Source organism: Euleptes europaea, chromosome 1 (genome assembly GCF_029931775.1).
Source record: "Euleptes europaea isolate rEulEur1 chromosome 1, rEulEur1.hap1, whole genome shotgun sequence".
Lineage (NCBI taxonomy): Eukaryota > Metazoa > Chordata > Lepidosauria > Squamata > Sphaerodactylidae > Euleptes > Euleptes europaea.
This window is the reverse complement of record NC_079312.1, coordinates 51,235,782-51,258,640: the sequence shown is the minus strand read 5'-3', so window position 1 is coordinate 51,258,640 and position 22,859 is coordinate 51,235,782. Positions and strand designations below refer to the sequence as shown.

Here is a 22,859-nt window from a genome sequence, read left to right as displayed (position 1 = left end):
CAGTAAAACATCATCAATCACACAGTCAGCAGCAAACAGCAATGACAGTGTGTGCAAATAGGGTTGCCAGGTCCCTCTTCGCTACTGGTGGGAGGTTTTTGGGGTGGAGCCTGAGGAGGGTGGGGTTTGAGGAGGGGAGGGACTTCAATGCCATAGAGTCCAATTGCCAAACAGATCATTTTCTCCAGGGGAACTGATCTCTATCAGCAGGAGATCAGATGTAATAGCAGGAGATCTCCAGCTAGTACCTGGAGGTTGGCAACCCTATGTGCAAATCACCAGATAAATGTAAATGCTCAACAAAATATTCGCCCTAATACATTTACCTTAATCTTCCACAGGCTGGGGGACAAGTGAGCTGACATGGAAGAAATCCTGTGATGATATCCAGGCAGCACAATATGGGAGGAAGTCATCCTTTAAGTACCCTGGTCTGAAACCACAGAATTTTATATGTTAAAACTAGCACTCGGAAGTGGACCTCAAGAGCTATTAAAACTGGAGTAATGCTTTGAGGGCCACTGACTCCAGTAACTGACCTAGTGCAGTCTAGTCCATCTTAGCCTACAGCCCATCCATTATTCCATTCTAAGATTACAACTGTGGACTTGGATCTTTGCCACCATGCCCTGGATTACTTCTTTTATCTCTTCTTTTCTCTCTTCCTTTTATTTGCTTTTTTTGTACTGAACAAAAGTGTTCCAGAAAACTGCAAAGCTTTCACACTGTTCTGATGTTGTTGTGTTTTTTTTTGGGGGGGGGGGGCTGCTCAGAAGGCATCAGTCTTCCCTTGTTGGTTAGGGAAAGCCTGTATAGCATAACCAGCTATGTGTGTAGTTCTCCAGATCATAGCCATGGTGTGCAGTTCTTCAAACATATCTCCTGACTTCTGATTGGGTTATATTGAAGCATTTTTGCCAGCTGTCCCTCCAGAAAGCCCATTCATAGATACTAGTGAGACGGAATACTCTATTCCGTCCATGATGTGGTGATGTCACTTCCGGTCATGCAGTGGGAAGAGATGTCACTTCTGGGGAGGATGCAGAAGTGATGTCACAAGGCTCTAAGAATGGGTGGAAACTCTATGGTCAAACCACAGTGTGTCTGGTGATTCCTAGAGTGGCATGATGGCATGCCAAGGTTTTCCCCTGTAGTAATGTCACATTGTCGTACTAGTGGTGATTTAAAAAAAAATCCCACAGCCCAACTAAGCAGCAACGCAAAGCACTGGTTGCTGGCAGCAGGTCTTCCACAGTATCACGAGACCTGGCAACCCTAGTTTCTTTCTTTCTTTTTCTTTCTTTTTTTAAAAATCAATTTATTCAATAAAATGAACCTCAACAAAAAAACATACAACAATCTTCATAGTTTAAAATACAATATATATATGTAAACTTAAAAATTTAACAGATACCAGTTATTCCAATGTCCTCGTTCATACTATCACACCAAAAACACGGTTTAGTCCTCTGTAAAATAGCTAGACTATCATCGCAGCACATTGTCCTTTCTGCTCAATGGTATGCCAATAAAGGTATTGAAATTGACATTGACATTGTCCTTTCTCACCCTTGATTATAAGATTTTTCATTTTATTTACAGCTCATAACCATAGCTCATCTAGGCTTATCACCATATTTTGATGTGTTGTTAACTTTATTAAAATATATGTTTCTTTAACTTTAACCAACCATTCCTCTCTCTTTGGAGTCGTTTTTTGTTTCCATTGTCTGGCAAAGGTCATTCTAGCAGCTGTTGGCAACCCTAGTTTCTGATGTCAACCAAAACCATATTTAAATTAAACTAATTGTGGTTAATGTGATAATTCAAACTATAGTTAATTAGAAACCGAGACAAAGCTTGAAGTGGGTCTCGGCTATGATGTCAGGTGAGTTACAGATGAGGACATCTTGAATTATTCTTGATGTGTCCTCTAGCATTACCATCTCTGCAGTACAGGCTGGGATACAAGCTGATTCTCTATAGGGGATAGATCACGATGGGTAGCCGTGTTAGTCTGTAGCCAGCAGTAGAAAAGAGCAAGAGTCCAGTAGCACCTTAAAGACTAACAAAATTTCTGGCAGGGTATTCATAGCCTGCCAGAAATTTTGTTAGTCTTTAAGGTGCTGCTGGACTCCTGCTCTTTTCTACTATCTATAGGAGAGGCAGCAGAAAATGAAACAATGAAACTAGCATTTGTCGAAGCAGATCAGAATTTGGTCATCTGTGAGTTGAAGTCCGTTTTAAAAGCTAACCATCATTAAAATAATACATGCTTCGGTGTTCTATCTAAACTCAGCCAACACGAACCAAGGCAATAACATGCTGGGAAATACATTCTTTCCTTTTTGGGGAAAAATGCATACATTGCTTTCAAAACATGGTAGTGTGAGCAAACATATAATTTGGCTGGTTTTGTAGAAGTGATTTATGGCTCTACAATGTCCATATGATATTGTTCCAAGTCATAGAATGAGGTTGCTACCTAGATAAAGATTTTTTTTAAGATCTAGTCTCTAGCCCTCATGATCATACAATATGTATAGATAGAATTTGCTGAACAGCTTGGCTCAAACATCAACAGAACGTGGTCAGCTTACAAGGTATCAAAGAAACAACTATGCATAAATAAAAGCTTAAACAACTAAAAAGATGCAAATTTCAGCTAATGAATGATTCCATTTCCCTGGTCATAGTTATTAGTTTCCTTGCATGGTCGTAACTCACTTTCCATCACACACTCTTGAACAGCCCAGGATGTGTTATGCGTTCCAATTCCTCTTTGCCAAGACGAGAGAAGGCAAAAATTTGCTTGCACCATTTATTCAAGGCAGAAGCTTGGGCTAGAACATTTTCATTTTTGAGGGCAGACTTCAACAGTCTTTTGGAAGTTGCCAGCCCTCTTTGCCAAAAAGCCAGGGAAGTCTGCAAGCAGCCTTTCTGCTCTTCTAAACATCAGTTCCTGGGAGCAGGATCCGACCCTTGCCTCCCCCTCGTCGCTAAATACTGCAAATGGGAAAGCCGCTTTTCATTAGCGCTTGACATTCTTTTATGTAGTCTGATTGTCGACTCAAAAGGAGAGTAATTAAACTGCAGCTCCAGCCCAGGCTAACAGATGGGGTTCTCCCTCAAAGCGTTTACCACACAACTAAATTGTTACTATGAGAAATCAACATCTAATCTATTCACTTCAAAGAGGATCCATATGCCTCTCACTTTTTCAAACTATGAGGACAGTGGGCGGAGGGCAGGGGTAAAAGAGAACTAGTTAATGAAAGAAATAGGATGAAAGGCATGGAATGCACCATTTATGCCTTCTGTTCGGATGGAGTAAAATTCCTGATGGAATTAAATAATTAAGGGGTGGGGAATACCCAGGGTTGCTCAGATGCATTTAGTATAGAATTACCTTGAGAGCACACACTGAATGGCTTCAAGCAAATTAGAGTGAGAACCAAAAAGGATGCAAAACACAGCATCTCTAAACGTGCCTGAATTTTGCTGAGAGATTGCCTCTCATAAGCACCCTCTACCCCAAACTGTGTATGATGATCTCTGTGCTTGTGTGTGTTAAGTGTTGTCAAATCGCTTCCAACTCATGGCGACCCTATGAATCAAAGTCCTCCAAAATGACCCCGTCTTTGACAGCCTTGCTCAGGTCTTGCAAATTAAGGGCCGTGGCTTCCTTTATTGAGTCAATCCATCTCTTGTTGGGTCTTCCTCTTTTCCTGGTGCCCTCAGCCTTTCCCAGCATGATTGTCTTTTCCAGCAACTCTTGTCTTCTCATAATGTGACCACAATACGATAGCCTCAGTTTAGTCGTTTTAGCTTTGACAAATCTCTTTTGGAGATTTGGTGCTGTGGGATGTACTGTTGATAGTGTTGGACTTGGAAGATCCAGGCTCAAATCATAACACAGTTCTGGTGTTCACTAGGTGATCATGGCTCTTTCGCTCGCTCGCTCGCTCTCAACCTAACTTTCCTCACAGGGTGGTTGTGAAGATTAAAAGGAGAAGGAGGAGGAGGAAAGGTGCAGGAAAACAATGCAGTTGATAGGTGTGATAACTGTTTAAACAAGCGCTGTCTTCAGGTTTAGTTAGCTGTGGATACACCTTTGCTTTGTCCCTTTTCATGTTCATGCTGTCACTGTGAGCCTTTTCATTTTCTCCCATATTTCATTGTTGGGTAGGGTTGCCAACCTCCAGGTGGTGGCTGGGATTGCAATTGATCTCCAGGTGACAGAGAGCAGTTCCCCTGGAGAAAATGGCAGCTTTGGAGGGTGGGCTATATGGCATTATACCCCACTGAAGTCCCTCTCCTCACCAAACCCTGCCCTCTCCAGGCATTTCCCAACTCCAAGCTCGCAGCCCTATTGCTGGTGTTCCAGATTCTCCTGTTTCTTTGATGGCATTTTTTTGGCCATTATACTCCACGGATAGAAAAACAAAAGTAGTCATCCATTTTAGTGGTAATATTTCTATCAATTTTTTGTTAGTAAAGTCTAGGGGGAAAAAATGGTTCATCCAGAAAAAAAAAATCATTCCAAACAATGAGAAACCATGTCAGAAATTTCCTAATCTAAAGCGTATGTTCATGAAAGCCAGTAACATTGCTAGTCTGAAATATTAGATTTGAAATTATTTTTTAAAATTTCCATGATCTCTAGCACAATTCCAGGAAAAGTGTCATTCAGAACCACTTTACTGTGATGTCCTTCAAGGAGAAGGTATTTTCCCATACTTTGCACAAGAGAAATAATTAATTTATTTTATTTATACTACCCCCTGAGATTCAAGGTGGGTTGTTTGTGTAAAGTGCTGTCAAGTTGCAACCGATTTATGGCCATCCATTATGAGGTTTTCAAGGCAAGAGACTAACAGAGGTGGTTTGCTATTGCCTTCCTTTGCACAGCAACCCTGGTATTCCTTGGTGGTCTCCCATCCAAATACTAACCAGAGCTGACCCTGCTTAGCTTCTGAGATGTGAGGAGATTGGGCTATACCATGCTGCCTTTCCTCCCTCAAGGCAGGTTTGACAATATAAAAAGATAATGTGCGAAGCAGCTCAAGGAAACCCCCCAAAGTACCTTGAAAAATGTCAAGTGTAAATTCTATTATTGTGAGAAGACTCATCTTCTTTGGGAAGTGGTAGTTGGGAATCCTTATATAACTTCACTCATTTTTCCACACAATGCCTGGGATCGAGAGAGTAATTTAGCCTCATTAGGTTCGCCTAATCTAGATTTCCTTCTTTTGAATAGCTGACCCCACCAAGCTCTATCACAACATGTGTTTAAATCTCCTTTCAAATTCAAAAGCAGGCTGATTGACAGCCACTTTCTGATTGGTATGATTAAATCAAGTAAAACCCTAATTTTGGACTCAGGAAACAAATTTCACAGGTTTTTGGATTCCCCATGAATATTTGCCACATATTTTAAGAGATTGCTGAGCTTCACTCTTCATAACTAGAAGTATTGCATACAGCGAAGTTCTAGTTAAGGGAGATCTCAGTTCAGTCTGCCAATCTTCTGGCTAGTTTACTTGGCTGGAGAACGAAGAGGCGGCCAATTGCGCCACCTAATGGATAAGACTAAACCCGGCCCTGTACAGAGGGAGCAATACATTTTGCTCATGAATGACTCTGAAAGCGTGACGGCAGCCTCTGCTCCTCCTCCCCTTCCCTCCTCTCTGTCCTCCTGGATTCATTTGCGCGCAAACTTGTGGAGCAGCTAGATGTATCACAGGGACCAAAAACTCACCTGAAATTCTGGGGTCATCTCCCTTGGGCAAGATTAGCCGTCCAGGTTCCACTGAAGCTGGAAGAGAGAATCCAAGGAGTTTTTCAAAGAAAGGTATGTGTTAAAGGTTAGAGGAAAGAATTCCTTTGCAACTGGGAAAGCAAAGATGTGTACCGTGTGTTTGTGTGTGTGTGGTTGATGTCTGTTTGGGGGACAGGTGGCAGGGTCCTTATCCTCTTTATCTGCATGCAGTGATTTTTCCCCCTTTTAAAATATGAAGATGCTAGAATAAACACTGCAGCTTCGCGGGGACTCGGAGAGCCAATGAGCAATGTTTCAGCATCGCTTTAAAGTCAAGTGTAACAATGCGTGGAAATGAATGAAACCCTCCTGGGTGAATGAGCGCCTAGTAAGAAAGTACTATTTTGAGAAGCGTTTGGGGGGATGATCGGGTTGAACAGTAGCGTGGTTTTTTGGGTAAAACTCCTTGCTTTGTTTTTCTGTGATTGGACTAGAAGCCCAGGAGGGAGACCTCAAGTTGTCGGGCAGATAGCAGCATGGAGCTGGAGGCTCAGACCTTTCCTGCATCCGACCTTCATCAGGACAGCTGAGTCTGCAGAAGAAAAGGGGAAGCTGAAAACTCCGCCATCCGTCCATGTGAAAAAAAAACCAGTGAAGGACACAAACCCCACGGTGTGTGGACTGGATTAAAAAGTATATGAGGCAAAAACCCCAAATGGGATTGGAGGGCATTACAGAGAAAGGAACGAAGAACTGAAAGCCCTGGTCCCCAGAGGAGAGAGGCTCTAAAGAGGACTGCACTGCACCGAAGGAGGCCCCCCGTCTCTGATCCACCTAACCAAAGGCCCTGGATGGAAAGGAGTCTGCAATGGATTCTCCATGCTTCTTGGGCAATGAACTGTACTCTTATTATAACTGCTCCCTGAGCAACTCCACCTTGGAGAATCAGACATGTCAGACAAACAGGACCAAACAGATCAGGAACGAGGAAGTTGCCAAGGTGGAGGTGGCTGTGCTCTGCCTCATCTTCTTCCTTGCCCTTACTGGGAACCTGTGCGTGCTGCTGGCCATCCGCACGACCCGTCACAAACACTCCCGCATGTATTTCTTCATGAAGCACCTGAGCATCGCTGACCTGGCGGTGGCCATTTTCCAGGTCTTGCCTCAGCTCATTTGGGACATCACTTTCCGGTTCTACGGGCCAGATTACCTGTGCCGGCTGATCAAGTACCTGCAGGTGGTGGGCATGTTTGCTTCGACTTACATGCTCTTGTTGATGTCCCTGGATCGGTGCTTGGCGATCTGTCAGCCCTTGAGATCTTTACACAGGAGGTCCGACCGGTTGTCCGTCCTCCTCACTTGGATGGTGTGTCTTCTGTTCAGCATCCCGCAGCTCCAGATCTTTTCCATGAGGGATGTGGGCAATGGGGAGATTGATTGCTGGGCAAAGTTCATCCAGCCCTGGGGTTCGAAAGCCTACATTACCTGGATAACCTTGACTGTGTACATCATCCCCGTGCTCATGCTGAGTGTCTGCTATGGCTTGATCAGCTTCAAAATCTGGCAGAACGTGAAGCTGAAAACGATCCATGAGACCAACATGAACCGGACCACTGGCCATTCTCACAGGGGCACCCTCTCCAGGGTCAGCAGTGTGAAGCTCATTTCCAAAGCCAAGATCCGGACTGTGAAAATGACCTTCATCATTGTCTTGGCTTTCATTATGTGCTGGACTCCTTTTTTCATTGTGCAGATGTGGATAGCATGGGACGAGAATGCACCAAAAGAAGGTACAGTAAGCCCCCTTTCCTATGTCTATACCAACTTCATGCCATCACTGCAGAGAATTGCCACACAAAAATGTCCTTCAGATATGGATGTATTTCTACTGCAGTCGATCTGCAGTATAAGAGATAACAGCAATATAAAGATGTAATAGATATTTCAATATTTTTAAAAAATTCAAAAAATATAGGAAGCGTTGTTGAAGTGGTGCAGTGAGATTCGAGTCCAGTAGCACCTTAGGGACGAACAAAGTTCTACTGATGACCAACACGGCTACCCTCTGATACTATTTAAGTGGTGAGAGCAGATGATCACTTGCTAGCGCAATAGGGTGGGAGAAAGAAGAGTTGTGGATTTTGACATCTTGAGCATTATTTATTTGACCTTGGTCAGATTATCTGGTGCCTTTTCCTCGTACTGTCTTGTCTGTAGAATGTGACACTTGGAAACTTCAGAAATGGTGTGGTGTGAGAGGGAAGTAAGTAAGGAGTAAAGAAAATGCACATGTAGGCCTCTAGAATATTAGAGATCTGTTTCTCTTATGGTGGTAATTTCTGTGAGCCTCTTGTGTCAGAGGAAGTCTCCTGGTGCCAGAGGAAAGCACCACCACTCATGGAACAGATCTGCAGGGTCCAGCCTTATGTTCTTGCATATATAGCTTCAGCAAAGTCACTCTGGGTCAACTGTGAAGGTATACTTAACCAAGTAATGATATTGTTCAGTTTCTTAATGTTGGGACTCAGTGAAGGAGCCAGAGATGTTTTGTGAATAGGTGGTCAGATTGTCAGCAGTGACTGGTGAGTAGGGTTGCCAGCCCCGGGTTTAGAAATACCTGGAGATTTTTGGGGCGGAGGCTGAGGAGAGCGGGGTTTGGAGTGGGGAGGGACTTCAATGCCATAGAGCCCGATTGCCAAAGCGGCCCTTTTCTCCAGGTGAGCTGATCTCTATCGGCTGGTGATCAGTTGTAATGGCAGGAGATCTCCAGCTAGTACCTGGAGGTTTGGTAAACAAAGGTTAGCGTGCTGTAGGATACTCAGCAAACTAGAAACAGCACTTCACAAGCTAGACACAATAATTATAAAGTAGTGGTATTTAATAACATATCCACCACTGATAGTATATAGGCAAAAACATGTGTTGTTAATTATTGCCTTAAAAGTAACACCAAAGAGAGGACTATGCCTTGTTACAAACAAATAACAGTATTATAGGTAAGTCCATGAAAGGGGGTGCCAACCTCCCTTTCTTCCACAGATATGCTTCTTGAGAGTAGCAATTCAGTAGTGCAATTGTTCTCAACAGAAGCCCGGTGATCTTTCTGTTTCAGCGATTAATGCCTTCTTCAGGGACCACTATATCATAAATTAGTATGTAATACTAATTAACAAATAATAATTAATATAAATATGCTAGCAATTGGTTTAAACAAGGGAGAAAATAGAGAGAAGATAGAGCATCATATTCACACGCTGGCTGTTATTAACATTCTCTGCGTTGGCAATTTACCAAAGATACTGCCCTTAATTTTAAATGGTGCAGTCACATATAAGGATTTAGCATGCTATTTGTAACATAATATATGTAACAGCTTCTCTTTAATTGAATTCAGTTTTTCTGTAATGCAAAATGTAACTGTCTCTTTAATGGTTGATTCCCTGAAGAAGGCATTAATCGCTGAAACAGAAAGATCACCGGGCTTCTGTTGAGAACAACTGCACTACTGAATTGCTACTCTCAAGAAGCATATCTGTGGAAGAAAGGGAGGTTGGCACCCCCTTTCATGGACTTACCTATAATACTGTTATTTGTTTGTAACAAGACATAGTCCTCTCTTTGGTGTTACTTTTAAGGCAATAATTAACAACACATGTTTTTGCCTATATACTATCAGTGGTGGATATGTTATTAAATACCACTACTTTATAATTATTGTGTCTAGCTTGTGAAGTGCTGTTTCTAGTTTGCTGAGTACCTGGAGGTTGACAGCCTTACTAGAGAGTTCAGAGCTGATTAAAAGGCTAATGAGGAACTGCTTTCCAGGTCAGAGACTGGGGGTTGCCACATGGGTCTTAAGTAAAGACAAATGTATAGCAATGGCTTTCTTTAGGGAAAAAAAAGTGTAGTTGCTGTTGTTCCAGTTCTCATCTGCTTGTAAGCTGTTTCCAACTTGCTCATAATAAGTTCTCTCCTGGTGGTAGGGCTGCCAACCTCCAGGTGGTGGCTGGAGATCTCCCACTATTACAACTGATCTCCAGGTGATATAGGTCAATTCCCCTGGAGAAAATTGCTGCTTTGGAAGGCGGACCCTATGGCATTACACTGCATTGAGGTCCTTCCCTTCCCCAAACTCTGCCCTCCTCAAATTCCACCCCCAAAATCTCCAGGTATTTCCCAACCCGGAGCTGGTAACCCTACTTAGCAGACATATGTTGAGCATAACTTGCAAAGGGAATGTGATTGGATTCTTTTAGTTCTAGCTTTTACGTTGCACATCATGGAGAAGACTTGTTTCAAACTTGTCCCTCTGAAAAAGTCAATGGCACACAGTTAAGTGGTCAGGTGCATCTCACCCCAGCAGTGTCTTCAGTTCCCAGTTCCAAATGAGAGAAGCAAGGAAAGAGACAGTGTTTGCATTGCGAAGCACTAGTTTGAAACCTAAGTAGTTGAGGACCTTTCTAACCTCTTCAGCCTTTGGCATATAGCATGCAGACTTCAGCAAGCAAAATCAGCCCTGCAGAGCAACAGCTTGGATCTGTGGGGTTCACAAATGCCAGCTCATTAGTTAACAGTTAATCCCTCATGGGGTTGCATATAGGGGTCCCAAATGCCCAGTATTGGAGGGCACTTGCCCACCAATTCCTGTGGCTGCCTGGCAACCATCAGCTTGTCAGTGGGCAGAAGAAGGCCAGCAGAAGGGGGAGGGAGCAATCCACGATGCAGAAGCACTGGCAACCGTAAATGTTTTGGGGAGAGAGCTAAAGCGTCCCCAGCACGATGTTGATGCCATAGGGTCCAATTGCCAAAGCGGCCATTTTCTCCAGGGGAACTGATCTCGGTCGCCTGGAGATCAGTTGTAATGGTGGGAGATCTCCAGCCACCACCTAGTGGTTTGCAACCCTAGCAAAGAAGGACCTGGTAACCCTACTTTCATGTGCGATTGAACCATCACAGATCAAATGCCCCAAAGAGAACTTCCATATCATAACTTGCACACCCAGCCACCTCTCTTTCCTCTCTGTATTCTCATGGACTCTGCAGTCTGGAGACCAGAAATATGTTGTGCTGAATAGTCTGAAATCCTTCATGGGAAGCCAGGATTTGTAATCAGCCTAGTGGTACTTAAGGACTTCAGAGCTGGGGAAAAAGATGTAGTGTGGCATGTCTACAGCATTATATACAAATACCCCCCAAAGGAACAACATTAAAATGTAACATAAATCTATCTGTAGATATAAATGCCCTGTGTCTACCTCTCATACATTTATCTTCCTTGCAAATGGAAAAAAACGGGCAAAATATTTAACACTGATCAAAATTTGGAACCACATGCTATTTTTTTAAAGAACTGGTTCTGGGCCACAGATTGGTAATTTCTAGACTAGAAGGATCAACCATGCTCCTTCCTGCCCTATTTTATAAGCTTAGTAACTTCTGTTATAGCTTCAAATATAAGAGCCATATGCCTGGAATCACTGTGCCTTACTATGTAGGTCCAAGCTGGTCATGATTGGCAGCTGTATACATCTCTGCTCCAATTCCTTCCTTCCTTCCTTCCTTCCTTCCTTCCTTCCTTCCTTCCTTCCTTCCTTCCTTCCTTCCTTCCTTCCTTCCTTCCTTCCTTCCTTCCTTCCTTCCTTCCTACTCAGGAGTCTGTGAGTTAAAGCAGAGGAATTGCACAGTGAGGGGATGTTTAACACTTTCTTATCCTACCATTTTTCAGTTCAAAATTATCCCACTAGCATGTTTTGCGGAGGGGAGAGCGAACAATGACTCTTACGCCATGTCTAGTTTGGTTCTAATAATCCACGCACTCCAATGGTTCATGGTTTTGGGTGTCTGAAACCTAGGTTCAAGTCTACTCAGCAGTGAGGCCCACTTAGGGTTGCCAACCTCCAGGCACTAGCTGGAGATCTTCCGCTATTACAACTGATCTCCAGCAGATTGAGATCAGTTCACCTGGAGAAAATGGCCACTTTGCCAATTGAACTCTATGACACTGAAGTCCCTCCCCAAACCCTGCCCTCCTCAGGCTCTGCTCCTAAAACCTCCCACCGGTGGTGAAGAGAGACCTGGCAACCCTACGCTCACTGGGGAGAGGTCTTGGGCAAGTCACTGTTTCTCAGCAGAGCCTACCTCACAGCATTGCTACCAGGATACAAATGAGATAGCCCTATGTACACCATCCCATAAATGCCATAAGACACAATATAAATGTGGTGGAATAAGTCACGGTAAGATATAAATGTGATGATATAAATAGAGGCCACCAAGGAAGTCCAGGATTGCTACCCAGGGGCACGCAATGGCAAACCACCTCTGAATGTCTCTTGACTTGAAAACTATAAAGTCGCCATCCGTTGGCTGTAACTTGATGTCCCTTTCCATCAGCAGCCGTGGAGCCCTCAACTTAGGTTGTTGCCACAGAAGAAGGAGGGGAAGGGATTTAACTCTTCTAACCGTGTACAATGTTTCCCTGAGCACAGTGTTTCCCTCAGAACTTCTGTTTACCTTGTTGGGTGAGGGGACGTACAGATTGTGGTGGATGCTGGTAGGAGTTAAGAAAATTGGGGGTTCCTACAGGTCCTATTTAACAATTAAAAATGTGTCAAAGATCCATTCATACATCTTCCTTTGTCTTTTTTAATCTTTCACTTGCTGCTGAAAGTGGTTCAGTTGGTGGGACAGACACCTGCTCTAATCAGCATATCATCTTGGCCACACTGGGCAAATGCATGTCATGGTTGGGTAATTCTACTGATGGACATGTGATGATTCAGTCTTAAGTTTGGGGTGTAGTGGTTAGAGAGTACGATTAGGATCTGGGAGACCCACGTTTGAATTCCAGCTCTGCCATGGAAGCCCTCAGGATGACTCTGGGCCAGTAACTCTCTAATCTTAAACTACCTCATAGTGTTGTTGTGAAGATAAAATGGAGGAGGGAAGATGTTGTAAGCTGGTTTGGGTCTCCATTGAGGATAAAAGTGGGGTATAAATATGTACATAAAATAAATATATCAGCTAGGGTTGCAAGATCCCTCTCTACCACCGGCAGGAGGTTTTTGGGATGGAGCCTAAGAAGAGCAGGGCTTGGGGAGGGGAGGGACTTCTATGCCAAAGAGTCAAATTGCCAAAGCGGCCATTTTCTCCAGATGAACTGATTTCTATCAGCTGGAGATCAGTTATAATAGCAGGATATCTCCAGCTAATACCTGGAGGTTGGCAACCCTAATATCAGCATATTTGTACATATTTAGGCCCATCCAAATCAGTGACTCTTTGCCATTTTATATAATTATTGGTTCCCATTATTTGGAAGCATATTGCTTACCATTCTTTTCTATGTTAAATGTAAACATATAGGTAAATTGTACCTTATCTCCTGCAGGTCAGTTAAAGTGTTAAAGTGTTGTACTAGGAGATCTAAACTGAAACCCTACTGTGCCATGAAGCTCTCTGGATGACTTCAGGCCAGTCACTCTGTCTCTGTCACATGGTTGCAGTGGAGATAAAATGGAGAGGGAGAAACGTGTACGTAACTTTGAGCTCTTCAGAGGAAGAGCAAGATAAACATCTGTTAGATAAATCACTACCAATACCTATTTTCAGGAGCTCAAAAAATTCTTGCTTGCTACATGTACAGCAAGAAATGTTTCTTTCACTTGAACATCCCAGGAAAGGTTAGAGGATTTTTGTGACAATTATCTGAAATGATTATGTGGCTGCACTGCTAATTGTCCAGAAAGACAAGGACTTTTTGAGGAAGAGCCTTGTGAAATTCGAAAACCTTCACATCCTTACCCTCTAATGAAAAGTCACTTTGTCCAGAAAAGAAGACAAAAAATAAAAAAGGACACTGAGGGGGAAAAAAAAGTAGGTAGGAAAGGGGAGTGAAGAGATGGTATTGTATCTCTCAGCAGTCGTAACAGCAAAATGAAAGATGAGGAAGAAGCTCATTTGGAAAAAAAAGATCTGAAAACATTTTAGGTATATATATCAGAGCAACACATCAGAACAATGTTGCTTTGCTCTGTTATCTTTCATGAGGGCTAATAAGTGTATGAGATAACATCACCTCCAATATGGTCCTTTATGAGCCAAAAAATGTGTAAGACAGTTGCCAATCCAAATATGTCTTTGGATATTTTGCTTACCAGCTATTCCCATAGTGGATAAGGACAGAGGACAAGTAAATGAAACTCTCTCTAATCTTGCGGGTGGCCTTCACACTGACAAATGCAGGTGACAGATTGAGAACTACCGGTAGATGTATCCTACATTAGTTTATGGGGGGAAATAGACAAAAAACTGTTTTGGAATAGTTATTCCCAAGCTCTGATGTCCAAGGACATTGTCAAGTGTACACACCAAGTTGTGCGAAAGTATTGATGACATCTTCATTAATTAATTAATTAAGATGCCCGTCATCAACCAAAAGGGAGACTGCAGCCAAGAAATCAGAAGGAGATTGAGACTGGGAAGGGCAGCCATGAAGGAGCTAGAAAAGATTCTGAAGTGTAAGGATGTGTCATTGGCCACCAAGATTAAGTTAATTCATGCCATCATATTCTCTATTGCTATGTGTGGGTGTGAAAGCTGGACATTGAAGAAAGCGGATAGGAAGAAAATAGATTCCTTTGAAATATGGTGTTGGAGGAGAGTGTTACGGATACCGTAGACTGCCAAAAAACCCCAAATCAGTGGGTTATAGATCAAATCAAGTCTGAACTGATCCTAGAAGCTCAAATGGCTAAGCTGAGGCTATCGTATTTTGGTCACATTATGAGAAGACAAGAGTCTCTAGAAAAGACAGTGATGCTAGGAAAAGTTGAGGGCAGCAGGAAAAGAGGAAGACCCAACAAGAGATGGATTGACTCAATAAAGGAAGCCACAGCCCTCAGTTTGCAAGATCTGAGCAAGGCTGTCAAAGACAGGACATTTTAGAGGACACCGATTCATAGGGTCGCCATGAGTTGGAAGCAACTTGACGGCACTTAACACACACACACACAATTAATTAATGAGTATTATGGAGATGGGTTTAGCATGGCAGCCTGCTGTTTTAGAACCTCCCTCTATATACCTACAATTGGCTAGTTCACATATGCATCGACTTTGCTTAATTGCACACCAGTTGATGGCTCACAGCAGCACGTCAAGGCAACTGCTTGTTCCTGTGTTAGCCTTTTAAAAGATGGCACATCTTGTCCTGAAAAGAACGGGGTAACCGGGCTCTTCCGCTGTGGCGTTTAAAGAGCAATCCTAAGCAGGTCTGTTTGGAAATAAGTACTACTTATAAGTACTACAGGAAACTGAGGTAATGTTAGGGTTGCCAGCTCAGGGTTGGGAGTTACCTGGAGACTTTGGGGAGTGGAGCCTGAGGAGGGTGGGATTTGGGGAGGGGAGGGACTTGTCACCTGGAGATCAGTTGTAATAGTGGAAGATCTCCAGCTACCACCTGGAGCTTGGCAACCCTAGGTAACAAAAGGGTGGTCCTATCCTTTGCTGGCCCTTGCAAATATACTTCAAATCATTGACTAAACTTCCATCTTTGGAAGGACCTAGGGTTTCTCAACAAGATACATTTATATATATATTTTTTTTATCCCACCCTTGCTCCAAGGAGTTCAGAACAGTGCACGTTGTTCTCCTCTCAACAATCTTGTGAGGTTAATTATGCTGAATGTCATGTATGGTTGCTTCAGGCCTCAAGAAAAATGTCCTGTTCCTTGAATTAATTCCTTAATGTGAGGAAATGGGCAGAGGAAACTTTTTGTGGCATGGAGGTATCTAGCGTCTCCTGGTTATCAACATTCCATTAAGCCTCTATTAAAAGGGACAGGACATTTTTCTTGAGGCCTGTTGGAAATCCTACTCAATGAGCTTCATAAAGGTTTGAACATGAGTCTCCCAGGTCCTAGTTCAACTGTACACCATATGGCTTTTAGACTTTCTTGTCTTAACATAAGAACATAAGAAGAGCACTGCTGGATCAGAAGGGTTGCCAGCCTCCAGAGACTAGTTGGAGATCTCCTGCTATTACAACTGATCTCCAGCTGCTAGAGATCAGTTCACCTGGAGAAAATGGCCACTTAAGCAATTGGACTCAAACATTGGCATTGAACTCAAACATATTTGAAAAAAACTACATGATGCAAAGGTCATCCCTATGAAAAGAATGTTTCCTTTGGCATGTAGAGTTGTAAAGAGTATTCGGGACAGAGTATATGACTGCTTTACTAGGTTGATACCTGCACACATAGTATTTGAGAGACTTATACTAACCAGTATTACAACAAGAACCTATTATACCAGATGTTTGAGTAATTGAGAATAGAATTTACAACATATACACATGCCTGGTTGGGTTTGAACTGTTTGTATTTGTATTCACTAATGTATTTCTGTAAATGTGTGCAGGTTTACAAAGGGTTTTAATTAACCACTGATGAAGGCCCCATAGGCCGAAACGCATTTGGTATGTGGTTATAGTTATCAACCTCAGGAAATGTCATTGTGCTATTTTAATGCTTTTAAATAATTTTAAATTTTATATAGCACTTCTAATAAATGATACTTTCAGTATTTATACATAGACTTATATATATTTCCCTTTCGCCCAACCTTGGGTACCCAGCTTTTGTTTTTAGGTTGGGTTTTGTTCCCCTCCTTTTTTCTTCCCCTCTTCGCCACCGACAGGAGGTTTTTTGGGGGTGGAGCCTGAGGAGGGTGGGGTTTAGGGCGGGGAGGGACTTCAATGCCATAGAGTCCAATTGCCAAAGAGGCCATTTTCTCCAGAAGAACTGATCTCTGTCACCTGGAGATCAGTTGTAATAGCGGGAGATCTCCAGCCACCACCCGGAGGTTGACAACCCTAGTGAAGAGACTGCCAGGGAGGTGGGCAGGAGGGCAAGGTGAAGATAGGAGGGCAAATAAACGTAGGTTGACTGGTGGGTGGGAAGGAGAGAAAGAATCAGGAAAAGGGGTGAGGCTATGGAGGCTTTCAGGGAAGGGAAAGAGGAAAATGAAATGGGGGAGAGGATAATGAGATCACAAGTCTTTGTGGGTGCCCTGCTTGTATTATATTATGCTTCTCCTGTCCCAATTCTACGAAATTTACTATAAAACATCTGTAAAGCTTTGTCAATAGATAACAGGATATGAAGCTGTATTTGTCAGGATATTACAATATATTGCTGAGTTATGTGACAAACATATTGAACATTATCAATTAGTGTAAGTGTAATAAAAAATGTGTGACCAAATTATCCCTATCTGGCAATAATGGAAATTCTCTTAAGGGATGAACTGCCAGCGTTTATATTTTCAAAGGGAGAGACTCTCTTTTTGCGTCTTCATCCCAGGATCCTCTGGGCATCTTGAAATCTGTCTTGTACCCATAACCGTATAATCTAAATAAGTTTCCACACAAATGTTGGGGGGAGCATTCACATGACATCATCCTAAGTTTGTCCTGCTTCTGTGTTTTCTCCGTCTTGTCAACTGAGTCCCAGAAGATTTTTTTTTTAAAAAAACCTGAAGTCCATGGCAAATTATAATGTGCTTTAAGCAAACAAACAAGAAATGATTGGTCAAAATAGTAACAGAAGTGGGCACATAGGCCATTTATGCATGGCTGTTTCCTTGCAGTTACCCCGCTGACTACTTCAGGGCTTTGCTTTGATTATGCTTTCAACCCTCAGCTGGTTGGCGGGCAGGGGGGTGGATTGGCAGGGGTTGGCCCGCCACCACCGGGCACCTGGCAACCCTACTTTTTGGGATGAGAGGGCCTAAAACTATTTTGCATTGTTGCATAGTGCAGAGCAAATGGACCACAAGCTAAACTGAGTGTGGCTAAACTGGAAACGAGACCATTGCATTTCGTGCATAGCAACAGCAAAGAAGTGGAGTGGTCCACAGCTTTCACTTGCGATTCAGGCTGGGAAGGAGGTGTGTGGCCGCACAAAATAGGGGCACCCCTGCTGCTGCTCCCTCACCCATTTAGATGTCCATCCTGGCTCCACCAAGCAGCCTTGAACCTCATCCCATCATGGGGCAGAGGCAAAGTTAGACTCCCCACTGGTACCTGATTCATCTCAATTTTCCTCTACTTCTTTATATTTTGAACATTTACAGTCAGCTATTGTGACTGCTGAGGTTTGTGAAGGGATGACTGAGGTCACCAGCCTATTCATTTTTGAAGACTAGGAAGGATTACGTTACAATTCAAATAAGTAATGTTTTGTTGCAAGTTATTTGTTATTATGAAACTGTTATTTTTTTAGGAGTTGGGTGACTATAAATGGATAGGGGCAAGTCGGGAGGGGCGTTTTGTAATATTCTATGCCATCTGAAAGAGAATTCACAAGAACTTTCTGTTTTAGTATAAATGTCTCCGATTAAGCCATGGGTGGACAAAAGAAGTCCTCACAAAAGAACACCCTAACATTAAACAGGCAAAATGACTGGTAATTTTAACAGTAGTTAATGCATTGAACGTGTCATCTAGATTTTTTGTTTTTCTCCCTGGCGTGCAACTACAGCAGTTGAAAGGATCTCTGTTCCCTTGAACGTCACACAGTGGCAACCTGGCAACCCATTATCGCCCATTAGTGATTTGACACTTTTATTGCACAGAAAAGAATGAACCATAATTCCTACATGCAGGGTTGCCAACCTCCAGGTGGTGGCTGGGGGGTCTCCAGGGATTACAACTGATCGCCAGGGCAACAGAAATTAGTTCCCCTAGAGAAAATGGTCACTTTGGAAGATGGACTCTAAGGCATTATACCCCATTGAAGTCCCTCCTACCCCAAACCCTGCCCTCCTCAGGCTCCATCCCCAAAATCTCCAGGTATTTCCCAACCCAGAGCTTTTAATCCTACTTATATGATACTCTTTAATACCATCATAATCATTACATTTATTAGGCATTTACTCTTTAATACTGTGCAAGGGGACTGGCATGCAGAATCTGGTTTGGGGTCTATAGTTGGGGGACCAAGCTGGAGAGAATTGCTGCATCCTGTACCATTTAATGTTGCCTTTGTCGCTCTTTGCTGCCCCCTATTGTCCCATCAAATGGGCCTGCCGTATCTAATATTGTTGCTCACTCTCTGCTGTTAACACTCCCACTTCTGCTGCTACCATCTTGAAATTTATGAATGTACATGGTACCATACCCCTGCAAAATAGGGTTGCCAACCTCCAGATGGTGGCTGGAGATCTCCTAGGATTACAACTGATCTCCAGGCGACAGAGTTCCATTCACCTGGAGAAAATGGCAGCTTTGGAAGGTGGACTCTACGACATTATACCCTATTGAAGTCCCTTTCCTCCCCAAACCCTGCCCTCCTCAGGCTCCACCCCCAAATCTTAAGGTATTTCTCAACCTGGAGCTGGCAACCCTACCACAAACACATGCACTTAATGCTCGAATAGCAATAGTGGTCAGAGATTGCATACCATGGGAAGAACAATACAGGGGTGCAGCACATTTGTTTTCTAGCCTGGTGTGGCTTGATTTAGGGATGCCAGCCTCCAGGTAGGACCTGGGGATCCCCTGGAATTACAGCTCATCTCCAGACTACAGAGATAAGTTCCCCTGGAGAAAATGGCTAATTTGGAGGATGAACGATGGCACTGTACCCCACTGAGGACCCTGTCCTCCCCAAACCCCATCCCCAAATCTTTAGGAGTTTCCCAACCTGGATCTGGCAACCCTGCCCCCATCCCCCACCTGTGTCCAGGGGAACCTGGCAACACTAGATTGATTCCTGTTGTCGTGTTGGCATACTTCCCGGCTTTCTCTCACCAAAAGGCTTCTTTTTCGAGAGCTGTCATTGCTTTGCAAGATCATTGCTGTGCTGCTGCAAAATCGTTGCTGCAAGATTTATCTTGAGCCACAGAACCTGGCAGTGGCTCTCCATACTCTGTGCTTGCTTCATGAGGGCTGGGACTTGCTCACAGTGTTACACATGCAGTATGTACATTGAGGCTGGGAATAAGGAGTGCGCAGATGAAAGAGCGGGTCTGGTAACTAGGGTTGCCAACCGCCAGGTAGCAGCTGGAGATCTCACACATGAACACATGAAGCTGCCTTATACTGAATCAGACCCTGGGTCCATCGAAGTCAGGTTTGTCTACTCAGACTGGCAGCAGCTCTCCAGGGTATCAGGCAGAGGTCTTTCACATCACCTACTTGCCTAGTCCCTTTAACTGGAGATGCTGGGGATTGAACCTGGGACCTTCTGCATCCCAAGCAGATGCTCTACCACTGAGCCATGGCCCTTTTCCTGCTATTACAATGGATCTCCAGCTGATAGGGATCAGTTCCCCTAAAGAAAACGGCCACTTTGGCCAATGGACTCTATGGCATTGAAGTCCCTTCTCTCCCCAAACCCCACCCTCCTCAGGCTCTACCCCAAAAACCTCCTGCCAGTGGCAAAGAGGGACCTGGCAACCCTACTGGCAATATTTGTGTGTGTGTACAACACTCAAAACAATGATAGAAGCAATAGGAGATAGTTGGCAAATTTGGGGAGGAAAAAAGGACCAGTAAGTGAAAGTTTGGGAGCTGTGGATGGAAAGCTTTCAAAGTTGTGGGAAAGTCTGACTGTCTAAACCAGGTTTCTCTACTGGTCTGATGAGGATGACTTCTACAGTCTTAATATCTGGAAAGAATTGATTTTGTGTGGTGAGTGGAACATCTGGAAATCCGTGCTTAAAAATGATATGGGGTAGTCTGCCAGTTTTCTCTGAACAGTGAAACTGGATTAGGCACACTGAGAATTACCAACAATTTATTTTTGAATGAATAAAGAAGCTGGTAAATTCAATAGATGTAAACAAAATCTATTTTTAAAAAAAGCCTGCAAAAATATTATTTCCTCACACTTGAACACACTGTGGGTTTTCTCGCTTCTGTGTAACCTTTTTCTAAGTTGTCCATCAGGAAACAAAACTCTCGCCTTTAGCCCTCTCCATATGATCAGGGGGCACTGTACCCCCCCAGGGAAAGCCCAAGACATTTTGGAACAGAATTTGAGGCAGTAAAACCAAATGACATCGCCAGTTTTGGTATACGTATACCGATTAAATGTTTGACAATAATGCTACCTTTAAAGCAATGACAGAATTTGCGGGCCACCTAATGACACCCTTCTACCACCATATGCTACAAAAATAAACAAGAATCTTGGAACACTTGAAAGATTAACAACATTTTATTCCACCATAAGCTTTTGTAGAACTGGGCTATAGTCCAAACGTTTGTGCTGGAATAAAATATTTTTAGTCTTTGGGGTGTCACAAGACTTCTGTTTATTTCTGCGGCAGCAGGATAACATAGCTACCCTGCTGGAATTACTAACATATACTATGTTCTGGCCACACACCTAGTACCTACCTAGGCTGTTTCAGTCCATCCATCTCTCTGTTGCCATTGCCTGCACCATATTGTCAGTAAGTGTTAGGGTTGCCAACCTCCAGGTGGCACCTGGAGATCTGCTATTTCAGATAACCAAGATCAGTTCCCCTGGAAAAAAATGGCTGGTTTGGAAGGTGGACAGTATGGCATTATACCCTGCTGAGGTCCGGCCCCTCCCCCAAACTCTGCCCTCCCCAGGCTCCACCCCCAAAATCTCTAAGTATTTCCCAACCCAGAACTGGTAACTCTGGTAGTAGTTGTGATTTGTTAAACAAGATCCGCCCATTTCCCCCTGACTTCCATGACCTTGGGTGCATTGGTGGTTTCTGCTTTACTGAAAATTCACAGAACTGCATGTTACTTACTTCCTTCTTCTGTGTTTTCTTGAACAGCACTGCCATTCATAATCACCACGCTCCTGGCGAGTTTGAACAGCTGTTGCAACCCTTGGATCTACATGCTTTTCACGGGTCATCTTTTCCATGACCTCCTGTACCGATTCGTCTGCTGCTCCTCCCGCTATTTAAAAGCACGGCAAGGGTGTGACCTCAGCGTCAGCAAGAAAAGCAACTCCTCCACGTTTGTCCTGAGTCTCAAAAGCTCCAGTCAGAGAAGCTTCACACAGCCATCCACAGCATGAAGAAGGACAACCGAGGTCTCCGTGAAGTGTGTCACAATGAGCTGGGTGGACTGGCTTCAGTACGCGTGTGTTTTAGGGCGTAAAGCAGTGGAAAACGGTGTTTGGATGTAAATACATGTATACATACATACATATATATTATATACACAATATATTAAATTGTGTGTATGTAAATGTGCAGGATATTCGTTATTTAACTGAGAGACAGGATAACAGGACCGCTGTTGTAGTCTAAAGAATAATTCACAAGAGGGCTTGGATCCCTCTTCTGCAAAGGGAAGGAGGGAGTTGTTGATTTCCTTCTCCCAGTGTAGAACTCCAACTGAAGAAGAAGAGTAGGTTTTTATACCCCACTTTTCTCTACCTTAAAGAGTCTCAAACCAGCTTACAATCACAATCCCTTCCTCTCCCCACAACAAACACCTTGTGAGGTAGGTGGGGCCGAGAGAGCTCGGAGAGAATTGTGACTGACCCAAGGTCACCCAGCAGGCTTCATGTGGAGGAGTGGGAAATCGAACCTGGTTCTTCAGATTAGAGTCCACTGCTGTTAACAACTACACCATGCTGTCTCTCAACTGCCCACTTCATGGTGAACCAGGTCCCTCGGGAGCAGCATTTTGGGGATGATTTTGGATGCAATGGGAGGGGGAAGGGAGGAAGTCCTTTCCAAGGATGGCAATCCCTTTCATTGGCAGTAATTGACCATGGGATCCAAGCCAATAAATAATGTAGGGCTCGCTTGCTATGCTTTTACAAACACAGGACAGTAAAGTCAGAGGTCAATGAAGTCACACATACTCAAAGAAAGGAGAAGAACATGTCCTATTTGAGAGGTAGTGTAGCACTAACCAGCTGGTATTGGTTGTTTTTCATGCCAAATCACATGTGCAGCAGAACCATCTGATATAGGTATTCATGGGGGGTGGGGAGAGAAGGGTCGTTTGTCTTTTCCCTTTACCTGGCTAATCACTACTTGGTAGGACTGGTTTTTATTGTGAATGGTGGGGATGAGGCATTATACCCTTCCT

At 43.5% G+C, this 22,859-nt stretch overlaps 1 protein-coding gene across 1 annotated transcript; it reads left to right on the top strand.

Annotated features, from left to right (window-relative positions):
• Positions 1-6,629: 6,629 nt before the first annotated feature.
• On the top strand, positions 6,630-21,831 carry OXTR (oxytocin receptor). The gene is made up of 2 exons (XM_056860132.1): positions 6,630-7,551; positions 21,584-21,831. Exons 1-2 carry the CDS (start codon positions 6,630-6,632, stop codon positions 21,829-21,831), a joined length of 1,170 nt encoding a protein of 389 aa, XP_056716110.1.
• Positions 21,832-22,859: the final 1,028 nt, after the last annotated feature.